Raw genomic sequence first — 15,041 nt, forward strand, 5'->3', positions numbered from 1 at the left:
ATCAGCATGGTTCTGTTACTCACAGGACTGCTATTTTTCATTTGGCTGTTTTTATTTTTCCACTCATCCACAGTCTGCTGTGTATGGTAAGTCTGTTTATTGACTGTCTCCTACAGCTTTGTGGATGTGGTACTGCACAAGTGCAACCTCACTGGATTCTGGCTGCTTCCATACTAATTCCCTGTAGCATTTGGAGACAAGATTTCCATGTGCACGAGGTGGGTTGCTGGCTCTAGAGAGAGCAAATGCAGCCTCTGCTGGTACATTGTGGTTCTGCTCAGCACTGCTGAGCTGATTTTTAAGAAACTTGTTTAGTTACAACTTAATGATTAAAGCTGAAGTTCAGGCTGGGGAACCATACTGTTTTTCAAAAGACACTAATTACCTTTGCTTGGCAAATGACTGAGTTGTCTGCCGTGAACACGATCAATATTTTGCTGCTTTTTTTCTCTGCCCCTACTCTGGTCTCTTGTGTATTTAATGCAAATGAAATAAGGTCCCTTTGGTCCCTTGGGCATAGGGACCAAATAACTTTCTCAGGTTTGTACAGGATCTTGTTGTACAACAGAGAATTGAAATAGATTCCTCTAATCCAAGTCTAGTGCATTAGTCCATGGATCAGGCTTTCTTTTTCTTTGCTGTTTTTGTACAACCTCTTCATTAAAATGAGTAGAGCAGCAGTTGCCAGATCCCAGAGAAAGGTTGTGAAGACTCCTTCAAGTATAAAGGTTACCATGTGCATAGGAACAGCTTTCTGGAAAAGAGAAGCCATTCTCCAATGGTCTGAGATCCTTTATTTTTCCAAAAGAAACACTGAACTTTGGTCCGTAGTTAGCAAGTGTTGTGTGGGGTCACAGTGGTTTTTCTCACTTTCAAGGTGTGTATTTCTGTTTTGAATTAGTAGTTTTTAGTAGTCAGTTTTTGATCTGATCTTGTCATATGGGTGAATTTTAGAAGAGATTGAAATTTGCTTTGAACAGAACAGCTCCTAATCATTCTCTTGTTATGGCTGTGATGTGATATTTAGCAAAATCTTTCTGCATTATGTTTTTAATGGGTTGATGTATTTTATTGCCTAGCTAACAGAAAATAAAATAGTTCTAAAATCGTATCTAAAAAAACCCACACAGTCTGATGTATTAAAATATAGGAACTATTATGTTCTTGCAAAAAAGAAACCAGCAACCCCACTGAAGCCTGCCAGTCGGTGGTTATGAAATTCTGCACATGGCTCTTGGTTTCTCCTTTTGGAAGAATTTTTTCTTCACACAGTGAAAAGCACTTACTGTAAACTTTGGTGGGAAGCCATTAGTACACTCCAGCCCCTTAAATATGTTGTAATAGTTGGTCTCTTGTCGGTGCAGTATGAGTTAGAGTAAGCTGTGAAAATACTCTGGGCATAACCTTACTGATGAAGTCATGATTAATGGTTTCATGCTGCTTGTCATGCTTCAGGCTGACAGTCAATGAACTTGGTTAACAACCTGACAGCCACATCAGTAGGTACCAGTGCAATATGCATGTAGATACTTGGAGGAAACATTTCTTTTATGGAATGGCTAGTCAGTTTTTATAGTATGGGAAAGAGGTCTGGAGCTGCAGTATATTTTTGTTTGTTTGACAAACGAAGCAGAAAATGTTGCTCTGAAGCAATATTTCCCCGTAATACCACTACCTATGTAGGTGTTTCTTGGCTGAGTGAATGAGGTAATGTATCTGTGTCTGTTCTTATACTTGGTTTATAGTTCTTTTCCATTTTAGCCTGCCAGGCATGTCTCTTATTTGAATATCATCTTGTAATTCTCTGAAAGTATTTGTCAGGATTCTTAAAGCGGAAGAGCACAGCTTGAGTATAGTTTTAAGAGAGTTGAATCCTGAGGACAATCCCCAGCTTGATTTTACTTGCTGAACATACTTTTATAAAGAATATGTGTGAAGAAGCGGATTAGTTGGAAGGCCCATGTTGGGTCTTTCTCTATAAATTGCCTAATGCTAATGAAATGCCATCAGATGTTGTCAAAGAGGAGGTGTTTGAGTGATTCGTGTTATCTGCTGTCTGAGTGATGGTTTTTCCTCTCGGCTTTGTGTTGTGGAGGAATCCATCTTGGTCCTCTGGGTGCTTGTATAACCTTTACTGCCATATATCTGAGCACTGTTGCTTTTTCGGTAGAGCACTGTAGAGATGAGAAAAACTAAGTGACCTCTCTAAGATCATGGAAAGGCTCTTTGAGCCCCAGTTTCACATCAATGCTTTGACCACTCACCTGCAACTCCTGCCTGATGCTCACACTGATCTGTACCCTCTCCTGTGAGGGCAACGTGTTGCAGGGAGAGAGATGAAACGTGGGTAGGTAAAGGACCAGAACAACACAGAAATTCAGGTGGTGAATTGCCTTGGTGGATCTGTTCTGAGTTGTATATCAGAGCAGGGAGATAATGATAAAGGAAAGAACCACCTGGCTTGCTGTCCTTTCCTCCACTTTGATATGGGATTTTTTTGAGGAGCTCCTTGAACTGCAGATGGCAGCATGTGATGCTTGTTTGCTTTGAAAAGGGAGGAAAGCATGTATTGATCTTCCTTCCTTTTGGAATATTTCTACTTTTACCTGTTATGGCAGTTCCTTTCTTGACAGATGCACAAAGAAAAGGAAAGGGCAACCTGAAGACCCTGCTCATGTGAGAATGTTCAAGAGTGATCAAAGTAAAATCTCTAATATCAGAGTCCTCCTCTTGTGCATGAGGGATTGGAGTGCTTATCTACAGCAAGATGCTTAGCAAGCATAGACATTTCTGCCACCCTAACATTGTGAAGAGAAGCTGCTTTTTTCATTCACAGGCTCTGCAGAAAGAGCAGTGATTTAGGTGTTTAGGTTTCCTTTTTGTGTCTGTAATGCAGAAACAAGCTAGGTTTAAAACTGCCACCTGTCTCTGCAGAGCTCTGCTATGCAAAACATTAGTCCTGCAAAAAATTAGTAGCTCTGTGCTTAATCATGCTCCTGATCTTGTTTTTTTTGCTTCAGTCATGGTTAATGTCTTTGTCAGGAGTTCGTTTGTAGCTTTCACGTGGTCAATCACATATTTCTGGTCCTGCTGCTGAATATGTGCAGTAATCTGGTAACATTTTCAGCTGTGTATTTGGACTGAGGAGCACTCTGGAAGGAGGCATCTCCTTAGGGATCTGCACTTTTGTTTCCTTAAATCCTAAAGTTGGTCAAACAGTCAATATACCTTCCTCTGGGTTTTCGAGGCACAAAGGGCTTGTTGGCTTATTATGTCTCCAGCTCCTCCCAGTCTCAGCAGAGCTGTAACAATGTGCTGCTCCTGTAGGGTTACTGGCGTAGGTCTGTTTGTAGGTCCTCCCTGTGTGTTGGCTGTGTATTACTCCTGGTGGGTAAGACTCCTTTAGCATTTTGCAAATCCAGTTAAATCAACCTCTCTTCACTGTGGGAGTCTCTTGTAATTAATGAAATTCCTTTTGAGCGCAACATGGTTTTTTTTCTTGTTTTGTGTTTTGAAGTTGGTCGTTATGTGGTTTTTGAGCTTCAGCAGGTGATGCCAGATGCAAACAATATGTGTCAGTGCTAAGGGACACTTTTAAGACAAGTGTCAAGGACAAGGCAAATGAGTACGTAATGTGATGAATTGGTGTGTTAATTAAGGACAGCAGTGACAATCCTTGATTGTGCAAGGTTTGTACTTCCTGTTATTTTTGTGTGTGTGTGTTTTATATGAAAGGCTGTGGAGATAGTGAAGCATTACACTGGAAAAGGGGAGCAGCTTTCTTCCTTGCTTTGTAAGAATGCCTAAACTGCATCAAACTGTAGATTCCTCTAGCTCCACCCAGCTGTGACAGCTGTCAAAAGTGAATGCCCTGGGGAAAGGAGAGAGCAAATATAGAAGGATACTTTCAGGGTGGGGGTATTTTTTCAGTCTCTAATCTCTTACATCTTAGACTTCCCAATTCAGAGAGGTTATATTTGTGTTACATAAGCTTCCATGAACTCCTGTTCTGTAAATCCAGTTCCTCCTTGAGCCTATGTGACTCTTAAGAGTCCACAATGTTCCATGGCCAGAAATTTCAGAGCTTTGATGTATGTGTGAAGAGCTTCTCTTTAACTTGCTTTGACTCACATGCTTGCTAGCTTTGGTGGCTTGCAGTTCTTGTATTGCATATTATGCAAGCAAACTATCCCCTCTTCATCCATTCCACAGCACCCCCATCGTTTTGAAGAGTTTTGTCATATCCGGTCTCAATCATCATCTTGGTCTACTTCATCAGTTCTTACAATGCAGCTGTACTTGTGATTGTACCTGTCCTTTCTCTTTGTTTCTTTCTAAATCTTCTATAGCCTTTATGGGACCGAAGAAATAAGGGTCACAGTGAGTATAGGCAATGATGATGTGTTGTTCCTTGTGTTCTGTTTAGTGTCCTTAGTGTGTTTCTCATGTTGAGTTTACTTTTGGATGCATATAAGAAACAACTGTGATATTGTTATTAAAAATCTTATCACCTAAGATTGTGTTCCTGAGTCCAGTGATCAGCTCCAAGCCCATTCCTATGTCAGTAAAATTAGGAACGTTTCTTTCCTTGTGCACATCATTTTTCATTTTTTCTAAAAATAATTTTATCTATCATTTTAAAGCTTGGCCTCATTAGGCTCTGAAGCTCTTCACAATCTGCCTGCATTCTTGACTACTAATGTCACATCAGCACCAAGCTTTCTGTCACTGTCACATTGTCTGAGTGTCATTTTGAGTTGTTTGAACAGCAGCTGTTTAGCACAGAGTATGTGAAACCACTATTTGTTCCTGCCCTCTGGTTCTTGTCCGCTGGGCACTTGTCATTGATTTAAGGGCCTTTCCTCTCCCTCCACCACAGTTGCCTTAGTCTCTTTGTGCTAGTTGAATTCCACTAGGAAGTCTAAATGTCTTGCATTGGTTGAATCTTCCTTAATCACTTCTTTTTGCCTTTGGAGAACTCCTGAAACGTTTTGAGCAGGATTTCCTTTTACAGCTCTTAATTCCTAGCCAGTATGTGTTGTTTGTCATTGTGCCCCCTAATTATGTTCTTTATTCTAACCTTGCATTAGCACAGAACTGGGGTTTACTGGGCAGAACCTTTTTTAATAGTAACTTTCTCTCTGTTTTTGCTCAGTATTTTACAGTTCTGTAGTGCCTGTCTTTTAGCTGTCAGGTAACATTTGCTGGTGTGAAGGAATATGGATCAGAGCATTCCTAAGGATTTAATAGCACATGTGGTGTGCTGCTGTGTATCTGCCTGCTCACTGGAGCTCAGAGATTTGCAGCAGGCTGTGAAACCCCTATCTCTAAATTCCAGTTTCATTCAGGAGCAAAGTGATTCAGAGTGTTTACTAATTCATAGCATGCTTGGTAGCTCATAAAAAATGAATAGGTGAACTGGAGTCCTGTTGTAGTGGGGATGGCTAGTTACCTTTTTTCCCTTTGTTAATCTCCAAGAGGCCATCGCTGGCCTTGATCTCAACTTTGAATTTCTTCTATTCCCTTGGCAGTAGTTCCTGTAGATCAGAATGGGGCAGCTTAAAGAGGGCTTTTACCCTTTACCAGTTGCTGATAAAGACTGTAGTCTCCACAGACTTCCGGTAATCTGAGGCTTGATTAAAAATCTTACTCTCAGAGGAGGCAGCAGTTTCTGGAACTGAACGGATAAATGCAGTGAGTAGTGCAGTGTGTTATTCTCAGTTGTTTTCTTCTTTTCAGATAACCAAATCGGGTTTGTAAAGTCAGCGTTGTGGTACCACGGCTATGACAGGCCGGAGCTCTATCAGCTCCCTGCCGACGGCTCAGCGGGCAGTCGGGAGCTCCTGCTGGCGTTTTCCTGGATGCTGCACAGACTTGGCCTCTTGGAGCAGCTTTTGGCTCGGAACAGAGTGAGGACCGGGGATGAAACCTCTGTGTGCACGGTGAGCAGCACATTTGTGTCCTTTCACCTTATCCTGTCCATAAGTAACGTTCTGTGACGGCAGCTGTGTTATCACTGGTGTGTAATGGGTGGTATCTTGCTACCTTGGCAAACAAATGTCTTAAACCAGCTTTAAAAAAAAAAACTTACAGGGGCCAGCATCTGAAAACTGTTTTCTTTCCCTTCTCTAAGCTTTCTGTGTTCTGCAGGTCATCTGGGTTCCTTCTCATTCTCAAACTCCCATCCCTGCCTGAATTCCCTGATTTCTATTTCCAGTATAGGTGAGACCACAGTGGAGGAGTGCAAGTAAGTGAATGTCTTCAGTCTCTGCTTCTGAGTTCTGAGCTTCCAGCCTGTGTCTTGAGTGGTTCTGCAGTGCAGGCAAACAGGTTAGCAGTGAATGCTGGGTGTGTTGCCATTGGGTAGAGCAAGTAAGGGTAAGGCAAATAATACTTTAAAAAAAACCATCAGTCTCAAATGGCAGCTGCTGTTCTCGAGGTACCTTATGACCTTGTAACCTCTGTGAGAACACAGCAGGGTGTGTTGTTGTTTTCATCAATAAAAAGATGTTAGTACATAGAAAGTCTGCTCTGAAGTAAGCTAAGGATAGCTGTGTGTCTGCTTTAGCTGCAATATATATATACTTGATTAAAAAAAGAGAGAAAGAAAAGGAAATGCTCTTTAAAACAACTGAAGTGAAATTCTCAGCTGAGCAATGGCCTGAAAAATCTTCCACTGCATGGGGTCTCTTTAATGATTATGAAAACTGGAAAATATTTTCCTGAAATGAAAATGTTGCAAAACAAAAATCCAGGAAATAGTATTTGGTTCTGTGCATTGCTAAGATCTCTGCCAAAATGAGCAAAGCATGAAAGCCAGTACTTGCTGGCAAAGTACATCGGTTGGTCTGCTAGTGAGAATAAATTTGAGGTAAATCCTTACCCCTTATCCTCATCTGAAAAAATGGAGTCTCAGTGACTGTGGGCATAGCTGTGGTTCAAACTGATATTCACGTGGCTTGCTTTTAAAATTTTGTCTGAAATCCCCAAAAGTGAACAGGGTCTGTTGTACGAGAAGAGAGAATGCAGCTAATCCCTAAATTAAGGATGCAGTCATGTTCTGAGTATTCTTTCAGCCTAAATTTGAAACAAAGCCTGCAGCCTGCTAAATTGCTGATAATATGCCAAATACCCAACATATCAAGGGCCATTGAAATTAATTCATTTCATTTCGGATTACCACTTTCTGGCCTTTTTTTTTTTCCTTTGCAGTTCCTTAGCAACACTGTTTTCTTTCCCTGCAAGTTGAACACTTCCATCAGCTCTAAAGGATTTCAGGCCAGTTATTCATAGAGGGACAGGGGTGTTCATGACACATGATGGACATGGAGCTCAGCCGCTGCATGGAACTCATAATCTTTAGATCCTGAGCTGGGGAAGGCTTCCAAAAGCTTACTTTTACGTGCACTTACATCTTCAGAATCAAAAGCCAGGTGATTCTTGAAATTATAAACTCAACGTTGGTGAAAGTGTGATGAAAGGTGGTAAGAGGTGGTGCTTTGTGTGGCTAATGTAATAAATATCATCTTGAGGTAGTTGTTGGTAAGGATAGGTATGGTTAGTAGCCTAGGATGATTATGTGGGTTGGCTACTTTTGAAGTTAGATAAGAAAGTCCTTAAGGGCACCTTGGCTCGTGGCCTCCAGCTTGTATTTTTTGGAAGGGCAGTGCTGCAGTTTGTCCTGAGCCGGGATACTGGTGCCTGCAGCAGGATGCCCTGATGAGCAGGACTGAAGAAGCCTTCTCTAGCCTTCCACCCCGTGGCTCCCTTCCAGAATGTGAAGTTTATAAACAGTGGGGGAGACAGTTAAAAGAACAAACTGGAACCCATGCTGCTGTGCAGGAAGAATGAGAGAGGGAGGAAGGAATCGGTGCATCTCAAACACTAGTTCCTGGCTGCTGTAGCGCAGGTCTGTTCTCTGCATTTACTGTGCTGATCTGTCAGCAGGTTGGTGACTCCAGAGACAGTAAGTGAAAGTTCAAACCTTGCATTGGCCAACACTCTAAAAGAAGTAATCACTAACTCTATTAGATCTGTAAAGACTTAAGTACAATCTGAATTGGAGGCTCACATCGATTTACTGAAGTGTCTACTTGGGAATTCTCACTTGTTATTTCTTTAAAGCACTGGGCAATTAAGTGACAGAAGTGGTTTTCAAAGGCTTTTTACTCCCCTTGTGAATTTCCATCTCAGATATGCACTGTTCTGATGTCAGTTTTAATGTCTTTTTTTGCTTTGGTGATCATGTACAGGCAGATTATTGTCGAGTGCCATTCATTGATTCCTGTTTACACATATAAAATCCTAGTATACAAGACACATGAAAACCTGGATAGGAAACACTCTCCTTCACTGAACTTGTAAGGCACACCTGGGGAGTTCTCATTCTCTCTCTTTGAGAAGCAGATAATTGATATAAACTTACCTTTTTAGCACGTTTGGTATTTGACTAAATTTTTTTTTACCCGGCTTTTTAAATTTTAGTAATACCATCCCAGCTTTCTCCAAATCTGTGATGGTTTGTGCAGGTAATAGCAGTACTCTGTGAGCATGTATTCCTTCTGTTTCCAGGGAGGAATACTGCCTGTACTGGTATTGTTTACAGAAATCTTGACAGTCACTGCTGTTCCATAAACCAAGTTATTAGAGGAAAGTGTTAACATAGCAGTCAAGCTTGATGTTCCCCCCAGCAGGAAACCAGGAAACTGTTAGCACTAGTTTCAGAAAAAAATAAATTTTATGGTTTTTTTCCACCTCTTCACCTATTCCAGTGAGAATGGAGGAGGGAATTATATTAACCTTATTGATTCTGACTCAGAAGCATAATTACTTTCCAGATCTTTATGGGCTATTTTAGTCTGTCAGCTTTCATTTTTTGATTTCCCTCCCTTATTCCCTGTGCTTTGGTTCTCTTTGTCCTTCTGTCTTCCTAATAACTCTCACCATTTATGCTTTTGCCCTTTTTTTGCTATTATTGTTGCTGGATTCAGTAGCTTCCAAGGAACACTTTTTTAAAAAGCCGTCTATAAACCTGAACAAAGGGTGTAGGATCTGTAAAGTTTCTCCTGCAGAATTTTCCTCACTTCAGTGTGGCTGACAGGTCTGTTCTAGCACTCCTGATTTGCACTGCTACCCCTACTGTAGAGGCTTCTGCCTGAAACTAAGGGAGGAAAATGCTTAAGCTTTGATTGTCTGCCTTTTTTACTTTGTAAAGTCACTTACTGTATAGGTAACAAACTCTGAAGTGCTAATTTTTGTCTTTAGTTACTGACATTGCCTGTAGGCTTAAAAATGTTTTGTGGAAGAGGTGATTAAATTAGGAATATATTTTTGCCATACAAGAACTGGAGCACATTTCAGTTTGGACTCTTGAAATACACTTTTTTTGTGTGTGTGTTAAAGCACAAGTTACAAATGATAGCTGAAATTGTCTCCCCGTCATTCTGTGTGTGCATATGAACATGCTATTCCTTCTTATAATTTTTTTTTTCCTTTAATTTCATGCTTTGAACTAGTCATGGAACCTTCTTCCCAATGAAAAACAATTTCCTGTGCTGTGCTGGAAAAGGTGTAGTTACCAACATTTTGCTTGACACAGTGAATACACAATTAAGAGGTGGATTTTTTTTCCCCAGACAGAATGTCAAAGTAAAATGCTCTAGCAGATGAGTCTGAAATGATCAGAAAAGCTTATAATTTATTGACTCTGCTGCCTCTTTGAGAAAGTCTGAATTTCAAATAAATGCAAAATGTCTTGAACTTGACATTACAGCTGATATGTTCTGGATGGGGTTTGCTGACAGGCACTGGAGTCACTTGAGCTGTGGGAGAAGAAGATGAGGACTGGTGTGCTAATAGAATTTAGTGTGGCCAAATTGGTACTCTGCCGAAATCTAGTGTAGGGAACTCCTTCCTTGGCTGTTGGGGAAACAGAGGGATTATAACACGTTTCAGTGCCTCTCCTGCCCTCCAGTGACGGGGAGCAGCCAGTACCTTTGGTACCTTCTGATTATATCCTTGGAGCCTTTTAATTTAAATGCAAACATCCTCTGTGTTTGCTGTCACACTGTAAGTGATCTGGGTTTAACTCACATTGGAGGATCCTTTGAAATAAAGCACATTTTCCTCAGGAGAACAGAAGGACTGTGCAAAGAGGGGCATGGCAGGGCTCCTACCCATGGCAGAACTCTGCCTCTCCTCTCCTGGAGGACAGGTACTGTTTCTCCTGTTGGCCTCTGGCTCCAGGTGTGCTGCTGATGCAGAGTGCTGCATCTGCCTCCCTCCATGGGCTACCCCTGCCCTGCAGCTTCCCACAGTGGAGCAAATGCACATGGGCAAGCAGGGCTGCAGCTGCAGGCAGAGGAAATGCAGTACAAGCCATTATCTGTGTTGCATTTCTTGAGCCCTTTAGTGCTCTCTGAGTTAAGATCTACCCTGTCATGTGTTTGTCTTAGTATATTTAGTTTCCATGTTTTGTCTGAATACTTAACGCAGTGAGCACTGAATACTTAACGCAGTGAGCACTGGGATTTTCATGTTCTTTTAAAACCTTGCAGCTCCAAAGATTAGGCAGTGCTGCCACGCTCTTTTGAAGGCATAGTGCTTTTGCTGTGTTGCAGAGCTCTTAAATAACCTCCCAAATGAGTGAGGAGGGACGGGATAAAGGGCTGACTTGCTCTAATGCCTGAGGCCTGTGGCTACTGCCAGACAGTCTTGTTTGAACAAGGCAGGCATTGGTAAAAACTGTGTTCACATTTTCTGTCTTCCCTCAGCACCTTCTCTTTTTCACTCTTTGCCAAGAGTAAGCTCTTGGGAGTGCTGTTGTAAGTAGTAATTTTTACAAAAGACAGGGAAATTCGAAAGCTAAAAGGCCTTGCAGAAACACAGGATTTCACTTTTTTGGTTAATTGCTGAGTATGCTGTAAGCATAACTTCTAGAGCACTTATGTTTGTGGAAAACTTACCCTTCTGTGCAAGTATCTGGAGATTTAATTGGTACGTGCATCACGTGGGAGTGGATTTTTACACCATCTATCTTTCCATGCATAAATTTAATCTGGATCCTACCTTGTCTAGGAGAAAATCCAATTAGTGTTGTTTATGGTGCTATTAATGAGAATAGTGCTTTTCCCTTTTGCATTCATCTGTTCAGATTGCTCCTTTTCACATTTTCCCCTCCTGCAGATAGATATATGACTGTATTAATTAAGAAAGCATGTCTGATACTGTTATTTCTGGCTATGGTGTTTAATTTAAAAAAAAAAAAATTATGCTCCGTTTAAAGATGTGTAATTACAGAACTTAACATATGTTATGTCACATCAAAACCATTGTCTGAATTATGAGTGGTTTGGAGCGAGCGCTCAGTAAGAGCTGCAGGAGGGCTTTATTGGCTTGATTTATGTGGTTGCTTTGCCTTTCCCGAGCCCTGCAGTGAGGATCTAAATATGCTCCTTTCCACCTTTGTGATGCCAGGCTGTGTGCTTAGTGTAGTTGAGTGGTAACTGAGTGAATATTTTCTGTCTAGACCCAGAGTAGCTCCTCTGCAGGAGAGGGATGGGCTGGGAATGTGCATTGGAGGTTTCAGCTGGCAGTTGCTCTGTTTTGCTCTGCTCAAGGATTAGTGTCAGGAAGTTAGCACAGGACCTAGTGCAGATCTCCGTGGGTTGAATGTCTTATCCGTGTTTCTGTAGGCTTGTTTCTCCATGGGTAAAGTAAGCAGCAGGTTGTTTGCTGGCTGTTCAAATGTGGAAGCAGAGAGCTGATCCTTGGAGGGATTTAGAAGATGCCCAGGGAAAAGCCACAACTCTGCTCTCCAGGTATGAGCTGGAGGCGGCTGGGGCCTGTCCTATACCGACAGAGGGCAGCTTGTAGTTAGAAAAGAGCATCTCCAGCCCTGCCATAGCCTTGTTTTACAGCAGTGCAGGCAGCACAGGCCTTTTCTTTTCCATTGCATGTACAGGGCATAGTAAATTTATTAAGGTAAAAATTTATACGTATTAAAGATTCCCGTATCAGTAGGAGTAGTACAGAAGGTGTAAAAGGGTGGTGAAGTTGCACGACAGAGGTTACCTCTACAGCGTTGCTTGTGACGTATTATAAGATCGCCCCTGACTCTGCAAGGAATTTTACATTAAAACAGTATTTGGAGTTTTGTTTAATTCAAAGTGTATGAACAGAGCAACTCCATACCAGATCACTGAAATCCTCAAATGGAGTAAGCAGTGCAAAAAATGCTCTCTTCTCACATGTCTGCAAACACACTGATGATTGCATTGTTCTTTTAGAAGCTATGTGATGAAGTGCTTGTTTAATTTATCTCCATCCACTCTTGGTAGACCTGTTCTCTGACTTCTGGTAACATGGCATTGTTTTGTATTTCAAACTGAAAAGAAAAGCTTCATTTCTGCTGTAAAAGTTGGAACTCTGTAATCTTTAATTTCACTCTAAGCACGTTGCATGCAAATTGTTTGCTCAGATGTGTGGAATGTAGATGAAAATTGATATATCACCATGTCTATTTTCACACCCTCCTTTCTCCCACCCCTTATTCTTTTCCTCTAAATACTTTTATATCTGATGGCTTTTTTCAGTTCAGTGTGTTTTGTGAATCTGACTTGTCTGCTCAGAACAATTCTGCTATGAGGACTTTGGCAGTGTTGGCCTTTTTTTGCACTTGCTGCATTGTATAAGCACAAGTCTGACACGTTTTGAGTATTATCTGGCACCTTTTTTCATAACAATTCGACTTGAAATAGCCTGGAGAGGAATGCTTAGGGGAAAACTCATGTGGCGTTGGAGACTGATTTCTAGTCTACCTTGCAAAAAAATTTTAAATATATGATTTTAGGACATAAACCATGTTTAGCTCTGACAAAGCCAGAGATGTGTCTATGAGCTTGGGATAGGTTCTGTAGTTTGTGAGCTACCTTAATTGGGATGGTGATGGATGGTGTCCTGGAGCGTGTATTTGTTATCGTCTTCACTGTTTATTTGCCTGATCTTTTACCACACAAGAGCTGGTTCTGGTGAAGTGTGGGCAGGGTGACAGTTCAGGAATTGGCTTGAAGGAGTTTATGTAAATATATGCTTGTCACTTCTATCAGGCTTGTGCTTGCTTTTCTGAGCCTTACCAATAAATGGATATTGAAATTTAACAGCAGTACTTTGAGCTTTTAGGATAGAAAGCTCATTTGGGGTGAGTTACAGTGGAATTGAGGGGGTTCATTCTGACTTCTGCTTAAGTTACACTAATCACAGGTGCTTTGGCAGGTCCAGATTGTCCAGATTGATAAGACTAGTTTGGATATCACCAGTCTGATGGGAATAGACTTGACATGGTGATGAGAATATGGATATGTGTTGGTATGGATTTTGTATTGCAAGCCTGTGCACCATTCTGTAGCTGGATGCCTTCTCTGAAATGAAATCAAAGAGAAACATTAATTGCAGCAAACAATTTGCAAGCAAAACAATTCTCTGGTAAGTGGCTATAAAATGATCTCTTCCAGAACTGGTGTGGAGTGTTCCAAGTGTGGGAAAGCCATCAAGGTGTCTGGGTAGTTGCCTTGGCTGCTCTCTTTATATACTGGACTAAAAAAGATGTACTTTTGTATCTCAGAAGTGAAGGTAGGTGTGTACCTGTATTGCTGCATAGATTAGATAAATTCACAGTGGTATTTGAAGCAGAGGCTCTAGATTAGTCTGGTATTTTAGTGATTTTTCTCCCACTGGAAGAGCAATAAATAGACTTAGTTTGTAAAGATGGGACTAGAAATTGAGGTCACAGTATAATATGTAAGACTTTTTTTTTTTTTTTACCTTGTTTACTTTATGCCAGGCTAAGTATTTCATAGCAAAATTATGTTTTTTGTGCAGTTTGTGGAATAAATAATGGAGAGATCCTGTTAAAAATGCATTGGCTGGCTTCCTAATTTTAATATTAATAAGGCAGGTTGCTACAATAAAATTAGCTCTGCATGGTGTTTGTCACTGTACTGCCAAAGCAATTCAGTCTAATGCCATTCCTTTCTGAGATCAATCCGCAGGAGAGCAGTATTTGGGCTGTTCTGAAACCTCTTAACAGGGAAGTTGGAGCAGAACTGTAAATTATGGAAAATGCAGATTTTAATCTGGGATTCCCAAGTCTGTCTTTGGCCTTGTGGCTTTCTGGCTGCTTATGTGAGGTTTTTTTAATGTTCTTTACACATGTGTTTTCTCTGTTGTAGAGGCTAATATCCAGTTGCTTGGCTTATGATGTTTATGGGCAACTTGTTAATCAAAGCTCTATGGTTTCATAGTCTCCTGGTTGGGGCAAGACAGTCTGAACCACGGAGGTACTTGGCTAGGACTGCAGTGCCCAAGGACACAGTGCCTTGGTTCAGGAGCTGAAGGAGCAGAGGAAAAAGAAGAGCATTGCAGTTGGCACAAAGGGGATACTGTCTTTTTTTTGTTGCTGTTAAAGATGAATCTGTGCCTTTAAAAGGAAAAGCCCTTTACCAACCCTGCACCTCTGTGATTTATAGCCTGTGTTTATCTGAGCTACAGAGCAAAGGGAAAAAACCTGTAACATTGATACATTTTGTTATGTGACCAGAACAGCATTTTTGTACTTATAAATAATAGGAACACTCATTGTATTAGAGACTCTGTCAACTGGTGATATTTTAGGTTAAAAGAAGGGTTAGGGGGTTATTTGATCATGTTTATAGACACACTTCTGTTGAAAGACACACTTCTGTTGAAATGTGCATTTAAAGCAAGATTAAACTCTCTTAATTTTACAGTTTCCATTGTTACTTCCAGTTTGGATCCTAAATTACATTCCAGCTTTGCCTGCCAACTGGATCCTTTAAAGATGTTATTGAACGTGGAAATCTGTGAAGCAGGGAAGCACATATGTTTAAATACCATCAAGGTCTGTGGGTCCAAATATGTGCTTAAGTGTTTTCTTGAAAACAGTCATATTTCAAGTAGGCTTTTTAAATTTCCACTTTAAAGAAATGTCTTGAGGGTCCAAGAACTGGGAGGCGGATCCTTAC

General features: G+C 41.0%; 1 protein-coding gene across 1 annotated transcript in view; it reads left to right on the forward strand.

The window, feature by feature from the left end:
- TEDC1 (tubulin epsilon and delta complex 1) overlaps window positions 1-15,041 on the forward strand; it is a 75,810-nt gene that overhangs the window by 6,516 nt on the left and 54,253 nt on the right. Inside the window, exon 3 of the mRNA XM_029962231.1 lies at window positions 5,740-5,942. Within this exon, the coding sequence (XP_029818091.1) occupies window positions 5,740-5,942 (203 nt within the window). The remainder of the gene's footprint in view (window positions 1-5,739; window positions 5,943-15,041) is intronic.

The sequence above is a fragment of the Manacus vitellinus genome, unplaced genomic scaffold (assembly GCF_001715985.3).
Source record: "Manacus vitellinus isolate BGI_N305 unplaced genomic scaffold, ASM171598v3 scaffold_44_pilon, whole genome shotgun sequence".
Classification (NCBI taxonomy): domain Eukaryota; kingdom Metazoa; phylum Chordata; class Aves; order Passeriformes; family Pipridae; genus Manacus; species Manacus vitellinus.